The 22,412-nt window shown below is 38.8% G+C and overlaps 1 protein-coding gene across 1 annotated transcript in view; it reads right to left on the bottom strand.

Moving 5' to 3' along the window:
- ABCB1 (ATP-binding cassette, sub-family B (MDR/TAP), member 1) overlaps nt 1–22,412 on the bottom strand; it is a 127,860-nt gene that overhangs the window by 79,986 nt on the left and 25,462 nt on the right. Inside the window, exon 5 of the mRNA XM_006834398.1 lies at nt 9,195–9,199. Within this exon, the coding sequence (XP_006834461.1) occupies nt 9,195–9,199 (5 nt within the window). The remainder of the gene's footprint in view (nt 1–9,194; nt 9,200–22,412) is intronic.

Genomic DNA, 22,412 nt, shown 5'->3' with positions numbered 1-22,412 from the left:
ATATTAACCCTATATCTGTACAAGAGGGCTTCAAAGAGTTTGTAAAAAAAAAAAAAAATTCCAGCAAGATGGTGGACTAGGCAGATGCACTACATAGACCTTCTATAATAAAGATATTAGATATCAAATAAAATAGACACAGATGAAAATTCTGGCACCCTGAATTTTAGGTTAGAGAGGTGAATACAGTGCTTGCTAGGAAGAGAGGCCAAGCAGGGACAGTGAGAGAAGAAGACTGACTGACATACTGTTGACCAGATGAGGCTCCACCACCAGTGAGCAGCTTTGAAAGCAGAGGGAAACCTGGCAGAGCAGACTCACAATGACAATGGGGAAAGGTTTGAACTCTTATCCCCTACATTCCCCTGGTGATAAAACAGGTGGCCAGTTCCAACCCGCATTTACTCCCAGAGTAGATTCCACTATCCAGGAGGTCAGAGATACATATTTGGGAGCCAACAACAGTGTGAGATGGGGCCAGCTATGCTGATTTGATGCGTGGATTCAGGAGGGCTAAGCTGCAGACCTACAAAATCAGCAGAGCCACCAGACCAAAATTTAATCAGTTACCTTGCCCCCAGCTTCTCTGTGGTCCTAAAAGATAGTAAAACCAGCTCCATCAAAGGCCCACATGAGCTACTTACAGAATGAGTACCCTGAGCAGACATAACACTGAGGCCAATAGGAACTTCATCTAGACCAGGAACTCTGGTACCATATCTGTTCCACAACCACCTTGTGAGGAATCGCAAGAGCCCACCAGAGATTTCTCCTCTTCAGGTCCAACAACTGCATGGTTTATTTTTACAAATAGGACAACCGCACTATGCCTCAATGACAGCATAAAATTTTAGGTCACACAAAGAAAGAAGAGACAATGGCTCAAACAAATGACCAAGATGCAGACCCAAAAAACATTTCTAAATAAGAAAAGGTAATGAAACTAACTGAAAAAGAAATTTAAAAAACATTAATTAGGTACCATCAAAGGATGAATAGAAAGATAGAAGCAAGGAGAACACAATAAAAACTTTGAAGAATTCAGGAAAACACTACAAGAACAAACAGATAAAACCAACACACATTTTGAAACAACACAAAACCTGCCATTAGAAATCCTGAAGATTAATACTAAGATCTCAGAAATGGACAGTACATTGAAAGGGCAAAGGAGTGGAGAGGAACAATGGAAGCTCAAATTAGTGAGCCTAAAGACAAATCTATCAATGCTAGTATGCTAGAAGAACAATTCGGAAAAAGAATGAAAAAAATCCGAAGAAAGCCTAGGAGTTCTGTGGGATGCCATGAAGAGAAGCAGCGTATAGGTGATAATTACAGAACCGGAAGAGACAAGCACAGAGAAAATTGTGGGAGAGATGTTGGAAAAGCACATCCTAAATCCTGAAAGACAAAAAAATAAGCATACAAGACAGCTGAATGAACCCCAAATAAGATAGACCCCAAAAGAAAATTACCAAGACAGTCAGAATCAAACTTTCCAAAATGAAAGACAAGGAAAGACTCCTGAGAGCAGCTTGGGAAAAAAATGAAAAATTACCAACAAAGGAGAACCAATAAGACTAAACTCTGATTTCTCAGCAGAAACCAGGCAAGCAAGAAGGCAATGGATGCCATATACAAAACTCTGAAAGATTGTCAACCAAGAATCATATACCCAGCAGAGCTGTCCCTCAAACATGACAATGAAAGTAGGGCATTTCCTGAGAAACAGAATTAAAGGAATTTGTAATGACCAGACTAACTTTACAAAAAATGTTAAAAGGGTGTTCTTTTAACTGAGAACCAACAACAGCAGACAATAACCTGAGATTACCATACATGACAACACCACCCAGAGCTCAAACCAGATACACAAGTATTTAAAGTAAAACAAACCTATAAGACAGAAAATAGGGAACCAGAGATATCAATATATAAATGACTCAACTACAAAGCAAAAAGAGGGAATAATGTAGATACAAACTTCTAAATGACAAGGAAGTAAAGTAGATTTCAAGACAAACCAGTCTATTTTAAGTAGGGGAAAACGTATGGTAATCTCAAAGAAAAATAATATATCTGCACATAAAAATAAAAAAAGAGGAAAATAAGATTTAAAAACATTAACATAACAGACATGAAAAGAAAACCTACAAACAAAATGAACTCAGCATAGAAAATTATATGGACCAAAGAATCTAGCAGAACCATAAAATAAAATATATTTTTTTAAAAAAGCAGAGAAAAATAATAGCAATCAATTCATACCTTTGATAATTATTCTGAATGTAAATGGATTAAATACGCCAGGCAAAAGACATAAAAAGCAGAATGGATAAGAAAGCAAGATCCTTTAATATGCTGTCTACAGAGACATTAAAAAGGTGGAGACTGCCTAAATGCCCATCAGCAGAAGAATGGTTAAATAAACTTTGGTACATATACACAATGTAATCCTACAAAACGTTGAAGAATAATGATGAATGTGAGAACACCTCAATACGGTTGAGCCTGGAGGACATTAGGCTGAGTGAAAATAGTCAATCACAAAAGAACAAACATTGTATGAGATCAATGTTGTAAAACGTTGTTTTTGCAAAAGAAACAATCTATGATGGTTATGGGGAGTGGGAGGTAGGGATGGGAAATTATTCATGGGCTAGAGGGTAGATGCATGTTAACATGAGTGACTGGGCAGGCAAAATACAAGAAGGAGGCTAGCAGAGGACATATGAAAGTAGTAGGAGACATAGGGAGGAATGGCATTGTTAAAGCGAGTAAGACTAAATGCTGTTAACTGTTGGTACATGGAGGGGACTGCAACCCCGTAATGAAGCAAAGTATATGATTTATTAAATGTAAAACTTATGATCTGCTCTATAAACCTATTAATAAATTCACAATGAAAAGTTTTAAAAAAATAAGATTGTAGCAAAATGAAATGAAAAGATAATGGGATTTTTCCATGAACTTTTTGAAGTCCCCTTATATGCGTGTATTAGAGTCCTGCTGTGGTACTATAGGATCAGCACTGGGTTGATAACCACAAGATTTTTGGTTCAAGCCCACCAGCTGCTCCTTGGAAACCCTGTACAGGGTCACTATGAGTCAGTACTGACTTGTTGGCACTTAACAACAACATATGTGCACCATAAATATCTTTTTATTGATTGTTTTTAAACTTAGTTTATGGGGCTTTGTTGTAAATAGACTTTTAATTCTACATGAGTCAAATTTATCAACCTTTTCCTTGACTTGTACTTTTTGAGTAGTAAAAAAAAAGGTTTTTCTATCTCAAGGTCATAAAGAAATTTTATATTTCCTGTTGCAAGTTTCACTGAAGAGCTGATTCATCTTTACCCCATTAATCTGTAGTATGTCTCTATCTCTTGCCAAGTTCTAAAATAATCACAGCAGCAATGCTGATAAAATTCTGACTATGTGCCCCTGCCACCACTCGTCTGTCAGTGTATCATACTGTGGTGGCTTTCATGTTGCTATGATTCTGGAAGCTATGCTATGAGTATTTTAAATAGCAGCATAGTCACCCATGGTGGACAGGTTTCAGATGAGCTTCCAGACTAAGACTAACTGGGAAGAAAGAGAGAAGTACTACTTCCAAATATTTAGTCACTGAAAACCTTATGAATAGTAGTGGAGCACTGTTATATAGCACCAGAATATGAATATTAAAACATGACAAAGAGCACCAAAATATTGTCAGCTATAGTACTGACAATGAGATCCTCAAGTTGGAAGGTACTAAAAATACAACTGGAGAACAGCTGCCTCCTAAAAATAGAGTTGTCCATGATGACATGAATGGAGTACAGCTTTTCAGACCTTCATTTGATGATGAGACACAACTCAAAATGAAGAGCAACAGCTATAAACATCAATTAATAATCAGAACATGGAATATACAAAGTATCAGTCTATGAAAACTAGTAATTGTCAAAAATGCAATTCAATGCATAAACTTCAATATCCTAAGTGAATTTGTATTGGTCATTTTGCATCTGACAATCACATGATTTACTATGCCAGGAATGACAATTGAAGAGGAATGTCATTGCATTCATCATCAAAAGAACATATCAAGATCTTGAAATGCAACTGTCTGTGATAGGATAATATCCACATGCCTACAAGGAAGACCAGTGAATACTATCATTCAAGTTTATGCACTAACCACAAAAGCCAGTGATGATGAAATTGAAGAATTCTACCAACTTCTTTAGTCTGAAATTGATAAAACATGTAATCAAGACGTATTGGTAATTACTGGTAATTGGAATGCAAAGGTTGGAAACAAAAAGGTAAGATCAGTCATTGGGAAATACGACCTTGGTGATAGAAAAAAATGCTGGCTATCTCATAATAGAATTTTGCAAGACCAATGACTTGTTCATTGCAAATACCTTTTTTAAACAACATAAAAGACAACTATACACATGGACCTCACCAGATGGACTACAGAGAAATCAAATTGACTATATCTGTGGAAAGGGATGAAAAAAACACTCCATATCATCAGCCAAAATAAGACTGTAGAGAACACCACCAATTACTCTTATGCAAGTTCAAGCTGAAGCTGAAAAAAATTAAAGCAAGTCCACAAGAGTCAAAATATGACCCATCTGAATTTAGAGAGATCTCAAGAACAGATGTGATTAATTAGACACTAATGACTGAAGACCAGATGAATTGTAGGACGACATCAAGAACATCATACAGGAAGAAAGCCAAAGGTCAAAAAAGCAAGAAAGGAAAAAAATACCAAAATGGATGTCAGAAGAACCTGAAAGTTGCTCTCCAGTGTAGGGAGGGATACTAAAGCTAATGGAAGAAATGAGGAGATAAAAGAGATGAATATAAAATTTCAAAGGACTTGAGAAGACAAAGTCAAATATTATAATGCAACGTAGAAAGAGTTAGAAAACCAAAAGGGAGGAACACACAACATTTTTCAAGCTGAGGGAACTGAAAAAAAAATTGAGGGCTCTGTTGCAATATTGTAGGTTTCTATGGGCAAAACATTTATTGACACAGAAAGCATCAAAAGAAGATGGAAGGAATATACAGATGCATTGACTGTACCAAAAAGAAATGTTCGGCCATTTCAAGATGTAGCCATTATTTGCTCAAAGGCCAATGATACTGAAGGAAGAAGTTCCAGGTGAACTGAAGACATTGGCAAATAACAAGGCTCTAATAATTAATGGGAAACAAATGGAAAGCTTTCAACAAACTGATGAAGCACTGGAGGCACTCACTCATCTATGCCAAGAAATTTGGAAGACAGCTACTTGGCAAACTGACTGGAAGAGATCTGTATTTGTGCCCATTCCAAAGAGATGTGACCGAACGGAATGAGAAAATCATTGGACAATATCATTAATATCGCATGCAAGTAAAATTTTCCTAAAAATAATTGAAAAATGACTACTACAGTACATTGACATTGAGCTGCTACAGGTTCAGGCAGGATTCAGAAGAGGATATGGAACAAGGGATACCACTGCTGATGTCAGATGGATCTTGGCTGAAAGCAGTGAATACCAGAAAGATGTTTACCTATACTTTATTGACTACACAAAGGCTTCCAATGGTGTGGATCATGACAAGCTATGGGCAACATTGTGGAGAATGAGTATTGCAGAACACTTAATTGTGCTCCTGAGGAGCCTGTTGTTAAGTGCTGTCTAGTCGGTTCCATCTCATAGCAACCCTGCAAAGGGTTTCTGGTGAGTGGCTGGTGAGCTTGAACTACCCATGATGTGGTTCAAACAAACCTTGCAGTCCAGCATATTAACCCACAGTACCACATCAGGACTCCTGTATACAGACCAAAAGGCAGTTGTTCAAACAGAACAAGGGAACACTGGATGGTTTAAAATTAGGATAGGTGTGTGCCAGGGTTGTTTCCTTTCATCATACATATTCAATCTGTATGCTGAGCAAATAATTTGAGAAGTTGTACTATATAAAGAAGAACATAGCACCAGCATCAGAGGAAGACTCATTAACAACCTGTGATATGCAGATAATAAAACCTTCCTTGCTGAAAGTGAAGAGGACTTAAAATAGTTACTGAAGAAGATCAAAGACCACAACCTTCTGTATGGGTTGCACCTCAATGTAAAGAAAATAAAAATCCTCACCACTAGACCAAACAAAAAATAACATCATGATAAATGGTAAAAAGATTTAAGTCATGAAAGACTTCATTTTCCTTGGATCAACAATCAACACTCAAGGAAGCAGCAGTCAAGAAATCAAATGAAGTATTGCATTAGGCTAATCTGCTCCATAAGACCACTTCAAAGTGTTCTAGAATAAAGATGTCAGTTTAGGGACTAAGGTGTGACTGAACCAAGTCATGGTATTTTCAATAGCCTCATATCTATGTGAAAGTTGTACAATGAATAAAGAAGTCCATAGAAGAATTGATGCATTTGAGTTAATGGTGTTTAAGGAGAATATTAAGAGCAACTCGACAGCACTTAACAACAACAACCATGGACTGCCAAAAGAACAAACAAATATTTTGGGGAAGAAGGACAGCCAGAATGTTCCTTAGAAGCCAGGATGGCCAGACTTCATCTCTTATATATACTTCAGACATATTATCAGGAGGTACCAGTGCCTGAAGAAGGACATCATGCTTGGTAAAGTGGAGAGTCTGAAAAAAAGAGGAAGACCCTCAATGAGATGGCGTGGCACAGTGGCAGCAGCAATGGACTCAAATGTAGCAACAATTGTGATGTTGGGCTGGGCAGTGTTTTGTTCTGTTTTACATAAGGTCACTATGAGTTAGCACAGCCTCAACAGCACCTAACAACAACAATGTGCCCTGGCAGTGTTCGACAAGCTTAACACATAACTCATTTAATCCTCTCAAAAAGCTTCTGAGGTAGACACTGCTACATCTATTTAGCAAAAGAAATTAAGGCACAGAGAGGATAAATGACATGCTCAAGATCACACAAGGAGATCTTGATTTTCACATTCAAACTCAGGCAGCCTACCTAGTTCCAGAGTTTGATTTGAATCATTATAATCTATCAGCTCATTCCTGAGCTCTTTTCTTTTTACTTCCATCTAATTAGTCTATCCATATACTTACACTGTTTTAATTACTATAACTTCATAAAAAATCTTAATAACTATTTGAAAATAAGGAATCATGCCATTCTCATTCCTCATTTTCAAAATTATTTTACTTAATCTTGGATATACATCTTTTTAAATATAATAAACCAAATATTTATAAAACTAGCAAAACCAAAGGTTTTTGTAATTGTTGAGAAAATTCAGATACATATTTTTACAACTTCAAAGTTTCCATTTAATTCAATAAATATTTTTGAAGCAACAACTATGAAGATGTTTGAATTGAATTGAATACTTGAATTAAAGATGATACTGTTTGCTCCTATAAAGATTTACAGCCTCAGAAGTGCTATATAGGGTCACTATTAGAGGTCTGCTGTGGTGCGTAGGATAAGCACTGGACTATAAACTGCAAAGTCAGTGGTTCAAACTCACCATTCGTTCCTCAGGAACTCCATACCGGGGAACTATCATTCGGAACAAACTCAAAGGCACTAAATGTGTCAAAATTGACTTGATAACAATGAGTTTGGAGTTTACTATGGAGAAGTTGTCATGCTGGTTGCTTTAGAAGAAACAATATAAAAAAGGTCCTGTAAAAGCTGTGAAAACTAGTGCAACTAGTATGATAAGTTTAAAACTATCTACAAGTCGGACTTCCAGCTTGGGCAGAAGCAGAGACAGCCAAGTAGGAAAGGCTCTGTGGGAGGTGGATTGAAAACCCACAGAAGCTGTGCTCACAGAACAACACCAGAGCTCTGGATCTACCATAAGTTCCAGGATATCAGTTTCCCATATTCGCAAGTAAAAAAAAAAAAATCACAATATAAAGGAAAATACTGTGAGTTAGGAATCTCTGGAGATGGGACTCCCTCTGCGATCACTCCATCCAGGCAGAGTTCAGAGGGTGGGGCTACAGCCAGAGAGGCACAGGGAACCGGCGCTAAAATTGGTGCAGTGACATCAGCAAAAGGAGGTGCGGGGGCTTCTACACATTTTTTCCTCCTATTCCCTGTTTTGCCTTCTTTGCCAAGGCCGGACAGCTTCAGGCTGGTGGGTGCACACCCTCTCCCTCCCCCGCAAAAAAATCCAGTGCTGACCCCACAGTTTTCCCACGGTACAGAGAGAAAGAGCTTGGTGGCTACTTATGACATCAATCTCAGGGTCATAGCCCTAAAATTAACTTGTGCATGACCCTTACACTGGCCTATATAGCAAGAAAAAAGCAGGAGCAGGCAAGTCAGGCCTGACAGACAAACCATAGAACAATCTGTAAAACCCCAACATAAAAGGACACAACTATCTCGAGAATTATTCTGTGCACATGCAGATACCTAACTGACCTTCAGAGACAAAAATAGTGGACAATATTTCTCCCATTAACTTCTCAATATCTATCTGTGCACCTCAATGGTGGGGCCTGAGCAAACAGACATCCTGACCCACTGCTGGAGGCTTCTATGGTGCACACACACTGCTTATGTAGCAAAGCAACTGGACAGTCAGCCACAGTTTCATTTTTGTTTCAAAGTGGTGGTTTTTGTCTCTGCTTTTATATTGCTTCTGCTTTTGGTCCTTTTGATCACACATTTGTCCTGGAGGTGGGAGCGTTTTCTACCTACGTTACCCAAAAGGAGACAGCAATTGTGGCGATAAAGTCAAGCTACAAGCATACCCCATAATATTCTACCATTAAGAAGAGAGCCAATAACAGCTGCCAAGCATTACATGCAAAAAGGGAAGCCTATCTCCTGATCATATCCACCAGGAGACATCCAGTAAGCTTAATAACACAACAAGAAACATTCATTTAAGCATTAAAAAAACCCACATAACTACTGGAAATGACAAACAAAAGATCTCAAACACAACAAGCGATCTGAAAACATGTCCAAAAACAGAATAAAGTAACTGAGACAAATGAGCTGGAGACAGACAAAAGGTCTCCAGAAGAGGAAGAGCAGGTTTTGGATTTGCCTGAGAAAGAATTCAGAAGAATGATATGGAAACAAATTCAAATGCTCTGAAAAGAGGTGGAGGAAAACAAGGAAGAAATCAGGAAAGTACTTCTTCCTGACTTGTACTAACAAGAGCAATCACATAAGATTGCTAGAGCATTGGAAACAATTCAAAACCTGCAAAAAGAGGTTCAGATGATTAACAATAAAATATCAGAAATGGACAATACACTGAAAGGGGAAAGGAGCAGAACTGAAGAGATGGAAACCAGAACCAGCGAGCTAGAAGACAAATCTCTCAATACTGATAAGATAGAAGAGCAAGCAGAAAAAAAAAGGATAAAAAAATCTGAAGAGCGTCTCAGATTCATGCTGGATAACATGAAGAGGAACAATTTAAGTATTATTGGCATTCCAGAACAGGAAGAATCACAGAGGAAACAGTTGCAGAGCTTCTGGAAGAAAATTTCCCTAACATCTTGAAAGATGAGAAGATAAACATTCAAGAAGCTGAACATACCCCAGGAAAGATAGACCCCAAAAGAAAGTCACCAAGACATATAATAATCAAGCTCTCCAAAATCAAAGACAAGGAGAGAATTCTAAAATAGGCCAGAGAGAAGAGAATTGTCACTTACATAGGCAAGCAAATCAGATTAAACTCGGGCTATTCAGTATAAACCATGCAGGTAAGAAGGCAATGGGGAGACATATACAAAACCCTACAAGAAAAAAAAAAAAAATGACAACCAAGAATCGTCTATCCAGCAAAACTATCAATCAAATACAATGGTGCAATCAAAACATTCCAGGATAAACAGAGTCTAAGAGATTTTATCAAAACCAATCCAGCACTTCAAAACATCTAAAAGGGTGTTCTTTGGACTGAAAACCAACAAGAACAGACAACAACCAGAGATTGACAGGCATGGCAATACCACCTAGAACTCATTTGACAGATAACAGAGTCCAGAACAGAACAAAACTACAACGAATTCAAAGGAGCTGGGAGGTAAACCAAAGATCAAAATAATATCGATGTTAAAGAAAGGATAAATGTTGAAATAGAGATCCAGGTGGTGAGGATGTCAGGTAGATTACAAGATACAATAGATTCTCTTAAATGGAGAGAAAAGTTAACAGACTATTAGGTAACCCCAAATAAAGTTAATACTTCACAAATAACCATGAAAATGAACTTCCAAGCAGAACAAGCATACATGAAAACTAAGACGAAACCAACAAGAAATAGCACAAAAAACACAAACTCAGCACAAGAAGGCATACAAAACAAAGGAGTGAACAGCACTACCAAAAAATTAATATAATGGCAGCAATTAATTCATACCTATCGATAATTGCATTGAATGTCAATGGATTGAATGCACCAGTGAAAAGACAGAGAGTGACAGATTGGATAAGAAAACAAGACCCTCCAATATGCTGCCTGCACACAAAAACAGACTAAAAGTTAAAAGATGGAAAAAATATATACCAAGCTAACTGCAACAATAAACAAGCAGGAGTGGTAATTCTTATCTCTGATAAAAGCAAACTAAACTTTAAGACAAAAACCAGCAAAAGAGATAAAGAAGGACACTATCTCATGATCAAAGGGTCAATTGAGCAAGACCACGTAACTATAATATATATCTATCCTCCCAATGAAAAAGCACCAAGATATATGAAGCAAACTTTACTAGAATTGAATAAAGAAATAGATAAATCTACAATTATAGTGGGAGATTTTAATACGCCAGTTTCAAAAAGGGACAGAACAACCAGAAAGAAACTTGACAAAGCTACAGAGGAACTAAGCAGCACAATCAACCAACTTGACCTCACAGAGGTGTACAGAGCATTCAACCCAACAGTAGCACAATATACTTTCTTCTCCAGTGCACATGGAACATTCTCCAGAATTGATCACGTGTTAGGTCACAAAGCAAACCTCCATAAATTTACAAACATCAAAATGCTACATCTTGATGTAGCTACAAAACTAGAAATCAACAACAAGACTAAGGAAATAAAGTCAAATACATGGAAACTGAACAACACCCTGCTGAATAGTGACTGGGTAAAAGAAGAAATTAAACGTGAATTCATAAAGTTCCTAGAAACAAATGAGAATGAAAACACAACATACCAAAATCTTTGAGACACAGCGAAAGCAGTGCTGAGAGGACAATGTATTTCAATAAATGCACACATCCAAAAAGACGAAAGAACCAAAACTAACACATTAACACAGCATCTCCAACAATTAGAAACTGACCAACAGAAGGAACCTACAGTCACCAAAAGAAAAGAAATCATAAAGATAAGAACAGAAATAAACGAGATGGAAAACAGAAAACTATAGAAAGAATCAACAGGACAAGAAGCTGGTTCTTTGAAAGGATTAAGAAAACTGAAAAACCATTGGCAAACTTAACAAAAGAAAAGAGTGAGTAGACACATTAGAAATCACACGGGTGATGTTACAATGGAACCAAACAAAATCAAAAGGATAATAACATAATACTATGAAGAGTTGTACTCCAACAAATTAAAAAACTTAGAAGAGATGAATACATTTTTAGAAAAACACGACCTACCAAAACTTACACAGAGTGAAGTAGAAAACTTAAGCAGATCCATAACAAAAGAAGAAATTGATCAGGTCATCAAAAAACTCCCAACCAAAAGAAGCCCAGGCCCAGATGGCTTCACTGGTGAGTTCTACCAAACATTCAGGGAAGAGCTGGCACCAATTCTACTCAAATTATTCCAGAATTTAGAAGACGACAGGAAACTTCCTAACACTTTTTATGAAGCCAGCATAACCCTCATACCAAAACCATGGAAGGACATCACTAAGAAAGAAAAGTATAGACCAATATCCCTCATGAACATAGATGCAAAACTTCTCAACAAAATCCTAGCCAACAGAATACCAAGTGGGTTTCATAAAAGGGATGCAAGGATGGTTGGTTCAACATTAGAAAAACAATCAATGTAATCCACCACATAAATAAGAAAAAGGAAAAGAACCACATGATCATATCGAGTGATGCAGAAAAGGCATTTGACAAAATCCAACATCCATTCCTGATAAAAACACTCAACAAAGTGGGAAATTCCTCAACATAATCAAGAGCATATATACAAAACCAACAGCTTACATCACTCTCAATGGAGAGAAACTGAAAGCCTTCCTCTGTGAACAGAAACCAGACAAGGATGCCCTTTGTCATGACTCCTTTTCAATATTGTTTTGGAAGTATTAGCCAGAGCTATATGGCATGAAAGGGAAATTAAAAGCATCAAAATTGGCAAAGAGGAAGTAAAACTCTATTTACAGACGATATGATCCTATACATAGAAAACCCCAAAGACTCAGTAAAAAAGCTACTAGACATCATTGGAAGATTCAGCAAAGTGGCAGGGTATAAGATCAACATATAAAAATCAGTTGGATTCCTCTAAGTAACAATGACAGTGCTGAAAAAGACATTAGGAAAGAAATACCATTTTACAATAGCCACCCAAAAGATGAAATATTTAGGAATAAACATAACCAGAGAAACAAAGGACCTATACAAACAGTATTACAAAACACTTCTACAAGAAACCAAAAGAGATTTACAAAAGTAGAAGAACATACCATGTTCCTGGATAGGAAGACTCAACATCGTGAAAATGTCAATACTACCCAAAACTATTTACACATATAATGGAATCCCAATCCAGATTCCAGCGACATTCTTCAAAGAGATGGAAAAGACAATTACAAACTTTATATGGAAAGGAAGGAGACCCAGAATAAGCAAAGCACTGCTCAAGAAGAACAAGGTTGGAAGCCTCTCACTCCCTGATTTCAACATCTACTACATGGCTACAGTGGTCAAAACAGCCTGGTACTGGTACAATGAAAGAAACAATGATCAATGGAACAGAATCAAGAATCCAGAAATTAACCCATGCACATACAGCCAACTAATTTTTGACAAAATGCCTAGGTATGTTACATGGGGAGGGGTAGTCTCTTTAACAGATGGTGCTGGCAGAACTGGAATGCGATATGCAAAAGATTGAAACAAGACCTTTACCTCACTCCCTGTATAAAAATTAGCTCCACATGGATTAAAGACTTAAATGTGAATCCCAAAATTATGAAAGTCATCAATGAAAAAATAGGGACAAATGTCAGGGCTCTAATTCAGGGCATACACAGACTACCAAACATTTTGAAAAGTACACAAATAAAAGCAGACAAAATAGATGAGTGGGACATACTAAAAATTAAAAACTTATGTTTATCAAAAGACTTCACCAGAAGAGTAAAAAGGGAACCCACGGAATGGGAAAAAATCTTTTGCAACGACACATCAGACAAGGGACTCATTTCTAAAATATATAGGAAATGACAACACCTCTACAAGATATAGACAAATAACCCCACCAAAAAATGGGCACAGGACATGAACAGACACTTCACCAAGGAAGAGATCTGGGCAGCCAACAAACACATGAAGAAATGCTCACAATCACTAGCCATTAGAGTGATGCAAATCAAAACAATGACATATCATCTCACACCAGCAATAACAGCAAAGATCAAAAAAGTAGAGGACAATAAATGCTGGCAAGGATGCAGAGAGACTGGGACCCTCCTACATTGTTTGTGGGATTGCAAAATGGTCCAACCACTCTGGAAAGCAATATTGCATTACCTCAGAAGGTTGGAAATCGAAATACCTTATGACCCAGAAATTCCTCTACTTGGTATTTACCCATAAGACAAACAAGCCATAAAACGAGTAGATATATGCACACCGATGTTCACAGAAGTGCTATTTACAATAGCAAAAAGACGAGACAGCCTAAGCACCCATCAATTGAAGAATGGATAAACAAACTGTGGTACATACACACAATGGAATACTATGCTACCTTGAAGAACAATAAGCTGCAAGCCACTACATAACATGGATGAACCTTGAGGACACTATGCTTAGTGAAATTAGTCAGTCACAAAAGGAGAAATACTGCATAGGACCATTATTGTAAAAGAGTAAGAAAAAGAACTCAAATTAAAAGGGGGAAAATTATATATATATATATTTGCTGATCACCAGGATGTATTGGATGAGAGGAGGGGAGGGAGGGAGGGGAAGGAAGCACAGGGTAAGGAATAGACACAGGATAGCTTGGGGGTGGGGTGGGCTGGTGGAAGGGCAGTATACAAGAAGTGGGAAGGGAATGGAAGAACAAGGCTGTTGGGAGAACAGTTAGGCAGGTTTGCACGGGCTAAGTGGGACAGAGGTAAATGATGATGTATGCACAACCTTGGAACAACAGGGCTCCCAGATGCAGGGATAGAGGCATGGTTTGAAGAGGTAAAAGAGAGGAATAATGTTAAGATGCTTGGCTGTCTTTTGAATCTTGGCTTCCCTTGCCTACCATTGTGAAATAGACACTGGGGGGGGGGGGGGGGCGGGATAGCCAGAAACATCACAATAAAAAGCTTATAAGTCCATCTTTAGCCTATAACTGATTGGAATACCTCAAAGGGGGCTAGAAATTGCCCAATGAAAGAGACCTCCTGTGGATCTTTATGAAGGAAGATCAGCAGCAAAAATCAGAAACAACAATGGCAGTATGATTGAGTACTACAAGTGGTTGGGTCCCCTCATAGCGAACTCCCTTCCAAGACTAAGACTCAAGGGGAATACATGAGCAGGCATGTGGTCTGGTGGGTGACCACGTTGGTTACTGATAAGGGGAAGAGGGGAAAAAATAGCAATGAAGTTGGGATCTAAGTCCAACCATATTCAACAGACTCCTGTGAACCTGTGCAGAGAACTGGATGGCCAGCAGTTAAGGCATGACCCGGGTACTTCTGGGCCCAAAGGCAGTGACATGGCCACAGAGGACTAGAGCAGAGTGGAAGCACCCAGCTGATATGAAGCAAGGGGAGATACACAAGAACACCCATACTTGCAGATAGTACCCACTTGACCTGGCTTTAATGGCTGGATGATCAGAACTCAACTAGAAGAAGAAAGAAGAGGGAAGAAAAAAAAAAAAAAAAGAGTAACCCACTACAATTTGATGAACTTTACCTATACATATAGATGTAGTAGCTCAAAAAAGGGAACATATCTTTACAGCAAGGATCACTCCCACCCCTTGGTACACAGGGTTGACAGGGAAGGGCAACTTAGACATTGGTTACCCAAAATGGGGACAGGGAGGGCTATAAAGGCAAGAAGTGACTGGCTTCCAAGCTTTCAAGAGGGAGCCTAGTTTCAGATGGGGCAGGGGTAGGTAGAACCTCTACTGAATGATTTCCAATCTGTTGGGACCAGACTAGCGAAAGGAAATGGGGATACGACTCTTGTAGTACAATAGTGAGTAATTGCCATCAGGACTGACTGTGAAGGTCGGAAATGTAGAGTTAGGAGAGGAGTGATTGATTTTACACCACAGGAACGGAGGTCCCTAGGACCATCATGTGAGAAGAGTGGAGAGCAAGACCCTACCTAGAGAGCTAGTGAGGCCAGGGATGGAGACAGAGACGATGACGTGGACAGATGGAGTGGCTGGGGACACTGGACTCAGGGAGGGAGAGAAGTTGTGCATTGACAGCCGGGGTGGGAGTGGGGGTGGGGAGCCTGGGGTGTATCCTTTGGTTATTTGATGACGCACGGAGGGGATTGTGATCATTGCAATGAAACAAAATACGATAGGATGAATGTAAAACAGATGTTCTCCTATGTAAACCCACATAATTCACAATTAAAAACCTAAAAAAAAGAGATGGTGATACCTTTAGACAAGGATAGCAGCCAAGGAGATGTATGATTAGATTCTGAAGAGTGAACTAAACATTGTTGCCGAATAGTATGAAAGCAGGCAATCAGCAGAACCCCTGGCTCTGGGCTCTCCTCCACCACTTTTGACCAGGGCAACTAGCTGTTTAACTAGGTGAGCTTTCCTTATAGACATTATTTTTAACAAGGGGTTCTCTGACTGAAGTACCTAGTAAACTATTGAGTTAAATGGTCAACCAAGCCCAAATATAGCTCAAGAATGCTAAAATTCTAATGTTTCCAATCTTATGCCGGAAATGTCATCAACCACAAGCATTTTGCCTAACCATTTAAGCATTTTGCCTAAATGACCAATTAAACCATTAAACCAATTAAACCATTTAAACATTTTGCCTAAATGACCAATATCTCTGGCATTTGTTCAAACTAGGGCCTCCTACTTGGCATGATTGGGGTTACTGTAGGTGACAAAGATGATTCCTCCTCACGTGTGCCACTTTCACACACCTGAATTGAAGAGCCGTGCCCCTTGGCTGACCTGCCTAGCATTCCAACAAGCAAACCTACAAAATGGTATTTAAGGAAGGGCAAAGTCCAAGCAAAAATTGCTGGAGTTTATGTCACTTCCACTTAGCGCTTTGTAAACCACTGGAAAATTGGAAAGAATCAGACTAAAGGGCAGGATTCCTGGCCTAGGAATTTACCTCTGTCAATTAGTAAGAAGCTCCATCATGCCTATATGATGCCAATGTCCTTGACTTGGATTTCTACACCTGTGAAATTATGGACTTGGACCAGATAATCCCTAGGCTCTTTTTTACCTTCAAAAGTCTATGAGTCAGTCTTTCATTTATTCATCCCATTTCTTAAGCATCTGTTCAATAACTCAGTAGAACAAAGCCCTATTTTATAAGCCTTACGTTAATAAATCCATTAAATTCTCACAACTACTCTAGGATATACAGACAAGGACATCAAAGCATGGAAAATTTCTACAACCCTCAGAACTAAAATGTGTTGTTGTTAAATGCCATCGAGTCGATTCCAAATCATAGTGACCCTCTATAGGCTTTCTGAGGAGCAGCTGATGGGTGTGAAATGCCAACCTTCAAAATGGTTTGAAGTCCAGTGCTTATCCTACAGTGCCACACCAGGAGTCCTAAAAAGTGGTAGAAGTTGGGTTTTAAACCCAGACAATCAAATTCAAGACCCTGCTCTCTAACTACTAAGCATATGACATCTCAAGAGGTTGACAGGTTAAATCAAGAACAGAAGCAAACTGAAAATATTTCTCCACATTTTTCCAAGATTGCAACAGTACGTTGAATGGGCAAACATGAAAAGGAAAGTAATCTGAATGACAATCCCAACTGGAAAACATATGATCTGGAAATCTATCAAGATGGAAGTCCACATTACCAGATAACAAGTGACAAGGTGTGATGATGCAGTCCTTCTCTGACCAGGAAGACTGATAAACAAGGAAGTACATAGGCCTGTCCAGCAAGGAATGAGTCTCCAGTTATTTGTTTGGAAACTCATGTTATGACTGAGAGAGTCTATAAAGCCAAGAGATGATAAAAGTGCTTCTACTCATAAAATGCAATTGTTGTCCTCTGAGAGTAAGAAGCAATTAAAGTCCAAAATGGAGATAAAATAGGTATGAAAGGCCAATGGATACAACATAAGTTAAATTTATTGTGACCCACCAAAATTCAGCTCCATTAGCTTCAGTAAGCTATTTGATGGTTTTCTCTTCCCATACTGTATGAACTTCAACAGCTGTTTTAATATCTCACATGTTCCTTATTAATATAGATGAATTAAGCTACTATCCATTTAGGTAGCACATGAAGGCTCTGAACATGATTATACCACACTGTTAGAAAAAATATAAATGTCTAGTGAAGAGGATATGATTAGGCATATATGGACATATTATATCTGCTGAGCTCCCAGGGAGCATTAAAAGATCCAAATCTTCAACAGTAAAGTGGTAAGAGGAGAATTTCATAGAATACTGCCAATATAGCTAGTATAGGTACCTATGGATTTTAAAAGTATTGAGAACTCCTTTTTGGTAAATAGTATAGAAGAAAGATTCAAAGATTTTTCTGGTCTCTTTGAATTCCAGGAAGCTCAGACATAGTATACATTTTTTCTGACCTGACTCATCTGCAGTCACAGAATTTAAGTTGTTTTGCCTCAGGGAGTCCTAGTGTGGCGCAGTGGGTTAATGCACCAGACTGCAAGGTTGGCAGTTCAAGCTCACCAGCTGCTTCTCAGAAACCCTGTATAGGGTCGCTATGGGTCGGAACTGACTCGACTACGGCACTAACAGCAGCAGCAGCCTCAAGGTAAGCAATGTGCTCTTCAAGATAACTAAAAAGGGTTCCCCAGGGCCCATGGACAGGTAACAAAGGACTGGCATCTTGTTTTGAGGGATGGGAACAGGGAGCCTCCCTAACATTCATCAGATAATTAAAGATCCAAAAGGCAAGGGTTATTGTAAATGCTAAGTGGTATAATTGAATTCTACCAACTTCTTCAGTCTGAAATGGATTAAATGTGCAGTCAAGATGAATTGATCATTGCAGGGTATTGGAAACAAAGAAGGATCAGTAGTTGGAAAATGTGGTCTTGGTGATAGAAATGATGCCTGAGATTGCATGATAGAATTTTGCAAGACCAATGACTTATTTATTGCAAATACCATTTTAAACTAATATAAAAGTCAACTAAACACCAGGAATTCACCAGATGGAATATATTGGAACCAAACTGACTACATCTATGGGTAGAGAGGGTGAAGAAGATCAATATCATCAGTCAAAATAAAGTCAAGGAACGACTGGAAAAAACCAACAATTGCTCATATTCAAGTTCAGGCTAAAGCTGAAGAAAATTAAATAAGTCCATGAAAGCTAAAATATGACTTTGAATATATCCAACCTGAATTTAGAGACTATCTCAAAAATAGATTTGATTAATTAGACACTAATGACCAAAGAACACAAGAGATGTAGGATGGCATCAAGAACATCATATAGGAAAAAAAGTACCATGGACTACCTGAACAACAGACAAATCTGTTTTGGAATAAGTACAGCCAGAGTGCTCTTAGAAGCCAGGATGGTGAGACTCTGTCTCTAATACTTTGGACATATTATTAGGAGGGCTAGTCCTTGGAAAAAGTCATCATGCTTAGAAAAGTGGGTGGTCAGCGAAAAAGAGAAAGACCCCCAAGATGAGATAACACAAAAGCATCAACAATGGATTTAAACATTACAACAACTATGAGGATGGCTCAGGATGGGTCTATTCTGCATAGGGTTACTGTCAGTCATAACCAACTCGATGGCACCTAACAACAACATTATTGTATTTTCAGGTGGATTCTCAGGTACTTTCTACTAGTTGAGTGCAAACTGGGTTAAAAGTTTTTAGGTTGTTGTGCAGTGCCGTCGAGTCAGTTCTGACCCATAGCGACCCTGTAGAGGGTTTCCGAGGAGCAGCTGGTGAGCTTGAACCGCTGACCTTGTAGTTCAAACAGCTTTGCAGTCTGGCACATTAACCCACAGCGCCACACCAGGACTCCAAGTTTTTAGGTAGTCTATTTTAAATCGATCTTTAATTTTTGACTCAGAACTACCCATCTGATAGTAGAATACTGTCGCATAGAGTAGTCTAGGCTGCAATTTTTATGAGAGCAGACTGTTCACAGGGAGCTGCTGGGTGAACTCTAACTTACAATCTACCCATTAGCAGCCAATTGCTTACTCATTGTGCTACCAGGGTCCCTTTTAAATTAATCTACACCTGATCAATTCTGGTGCTAACACTGTTTCACTGTTATTTATAAGGTTTTCAATGACTGAAGTAGTCCATCACTCATTCTTCCTAGTCTGTCTTTGCTTGGAAGCTCAGCTGAAACCTGTCCACTGTAGGTGACACTGCTGGTATTTAAAATACACATGACATAGCTTCCAGCTTCACAGCAATACTCAATCACAAACCAATCTGTGTTGTAAGTACAGTCAGAATGCTCCCTGGAAGCCAGGATGGCCAGACTTTGTCTCTCATATTTTGGGCATATAGTTAGGAGGGACCAGTTCCTGTAGAAGGATATGATGTTTGGTTAAGTGGAGGGTCCAAGAAAAAGAAGAAGACCCCAACAAGATGGACTGGCACAGTGGTACCAGTGATGGGCTCAAAAGTAACAACTGTGAGGTTGGCACAGGACCAGGCAGTGTTTCATTTTATTGTGCATAGTGCATAGGGTTGCTATGATTCGGTACCAACTCAATGGCACCTAACAACAACAACAACAACACATTTGATCACAGGCGACCACTAGGAAGCTCAGAGGAAGCTCGGAGATTTAAATCAGCCGTAGTTTTACTTCTAACTCCTTGGCTGGTTAATCCTTCTCAATTTCCTTTGCTAGTTCTTCCTATACTGATCTCTTTACCATAGACCACAGTCCTTAGACCTTTTCTTTTCTCTTATTTATACCTCCTATTTATATCTCTTCTCATCGCTTTTAGTACAATATATACGTTGATAACAACCCAACTTACATCTCATCTCTATATTCATATTTAATAAACATCTCAAAATTAACACATCTGCAGTAACATGGAGATGTGCCAATCAGACTCTTCAAGGAAGGACTTGCTACTCAGCTGTGGGTGAGTATGGTCAGCTGTCAGTACCTTTAGGATTTGTCTCAGATTCAGGGAGTCACTTCACCCAAGGTCTCACTCTATCCAAGCCAGCTGTATACAATGACGTGGCAAGGCAAGGCGATAAAGCTTGGCCATTTCAACCCAACACAGGACACCATGACAGGAAGTTCTTATTTCAGAGCATCCTACAACATTGACCCTGACTCCACCAGGTCTGCATTGCCATTCAACTTCTTCCTCTGCCCAGACGTGCTTTGTTCCCTCTCTTTCACAGGTGCTGTCACTAGCAAACATCCTGTAAAGAAGGTCACCAAGTTTTTTTCAACCAGAACTAAATGAATGAACTTAACTCAGTATTTGTGATTTTAATTCACTCATTTAGTTCTGGTAAATAAAAACAAACAAACAAACTTGATTCCATCTAGTCAGTTCTAAGTTATAGTGACTTTGTATCTTTGCAGGAGCAAAAAAGTCTCATCTTTCTCCTGTGAAGCAGCTGGTGGGCTCAAACTGCCTAGAAAATTTAAGTGTTGCTGAAGAAATTGAGAAACTGGAGCCCTTCCCTATCATTGGTAGGAATATAAAATGGTACAACCACAGTGGAAAACAATTTGGCATTCCCACAGAAAGTTAAACATAGAATTACAATTCCACAATTCCAAATCCTAGGTATATGCCAAAAAGAACAGGAACTCAAGCAAATACTTCCATGCAATGTTCACTGCAGCACAATTCATAATAGCCAAAAAGTAGAAACAATCCATCAATAGATGAATGGATAAACAAAATGTGGCATATATGAGAGAGCTTCAAAAGTTCATGGAGGGAGAACAAACAAGTTGGCGGATTGGGGTGGACGTGAAGTGAGGAGCTCTGTCAGCAACAACACAGAATACTGGACCAAACAGTCTCAGGGAATGGTTCCAGAACCCTGAACCACTTATAAAGGAATATTTAGAAAGTTGGAAAGCTTACAGCCAGTGGAATTTGTAGCAGAAGCAACAAATCCAGTGCTTTCTAATCCAAGGTGCTCAGCTGCTCCCTGAGCAGCCATTTTGGGAGAGACTGAACCAGGGAAGGGCCAGAGCAGCCACAGATGCCTGACAGAACCACAGAAATAAAGATATGGATGTTCTTTTTTTTATATCTGTTTATTAGCCTCTCACTGTCTGCGCACCTCCATTTTGGTGACTAGAGGGGGTGCCTGAGTGGACACCTCACCTCCACCCCCTGAGGGTTCTACTACACATGCGCATAGATCTCCTCATAATTTAAAGTGATAGTTTCCACTTAAAACCAAACAGCAGTGCAAAACAGCCAACACAGCTGGCTCTGAACTGTTTATCACTAGGAAAAAGGCCTGAATGGGGATTGTGGAGCAGGACAGGCAGACTTAAAAGGAAACAGGCTGAAAATTAAATCCTGAGTTATGTCATAATGACCAGCAGTGGCATCTTGAAATTTTTCAGGAAGAAGAGTGAAAAGGGAAGCCCATCGCCTGATTACATCTACCTGGAGGCAATCAGAAAGCATAAAAAATATATTTAAAAAAACCACACCCATCTAAGGCCACAGCTAACCACTGAACATGCCAAAAAAAAAACAGAAGTAGATGACCATATCAGCCCATGTCCTGAAACAAGATAAAATGACTGAGACAAATGAGCTGGAGGTAGACCTACACTCCATACCGGAAGGAGGGCAGGCTTTGGAAATGCCTGAGAAGGAATTCAGAAAAATGATTATAAAATGTATCAAAACACTATATAATGGAGTTGAGAAAAATAAGGAAGAAGTCAGGAAACCACTACAAGAACAATCAAATAAGA

This window comes from Chrysochloris asiatica, unplaced genomic scaffold (assembly GCF_000296735.1).
Source record: "Chrysochloris asiatica unplaced genomic scaffold, ChrAsi1.0 scaffold00010, whole genome shotgun sequence".
NCBI classification, from domain to species: Eukaryota; Metazoa; Chordata; class Mammalia; order Afrosoricida; family Chrysochloridae; genus Chrysochloris; species Chrysochloris asiatica.
The sequence above is the reverse complement of the archived record's forward strand: the minus strand, read 5'-3'. Positions and strand labels throughout refer to the sequence as shown.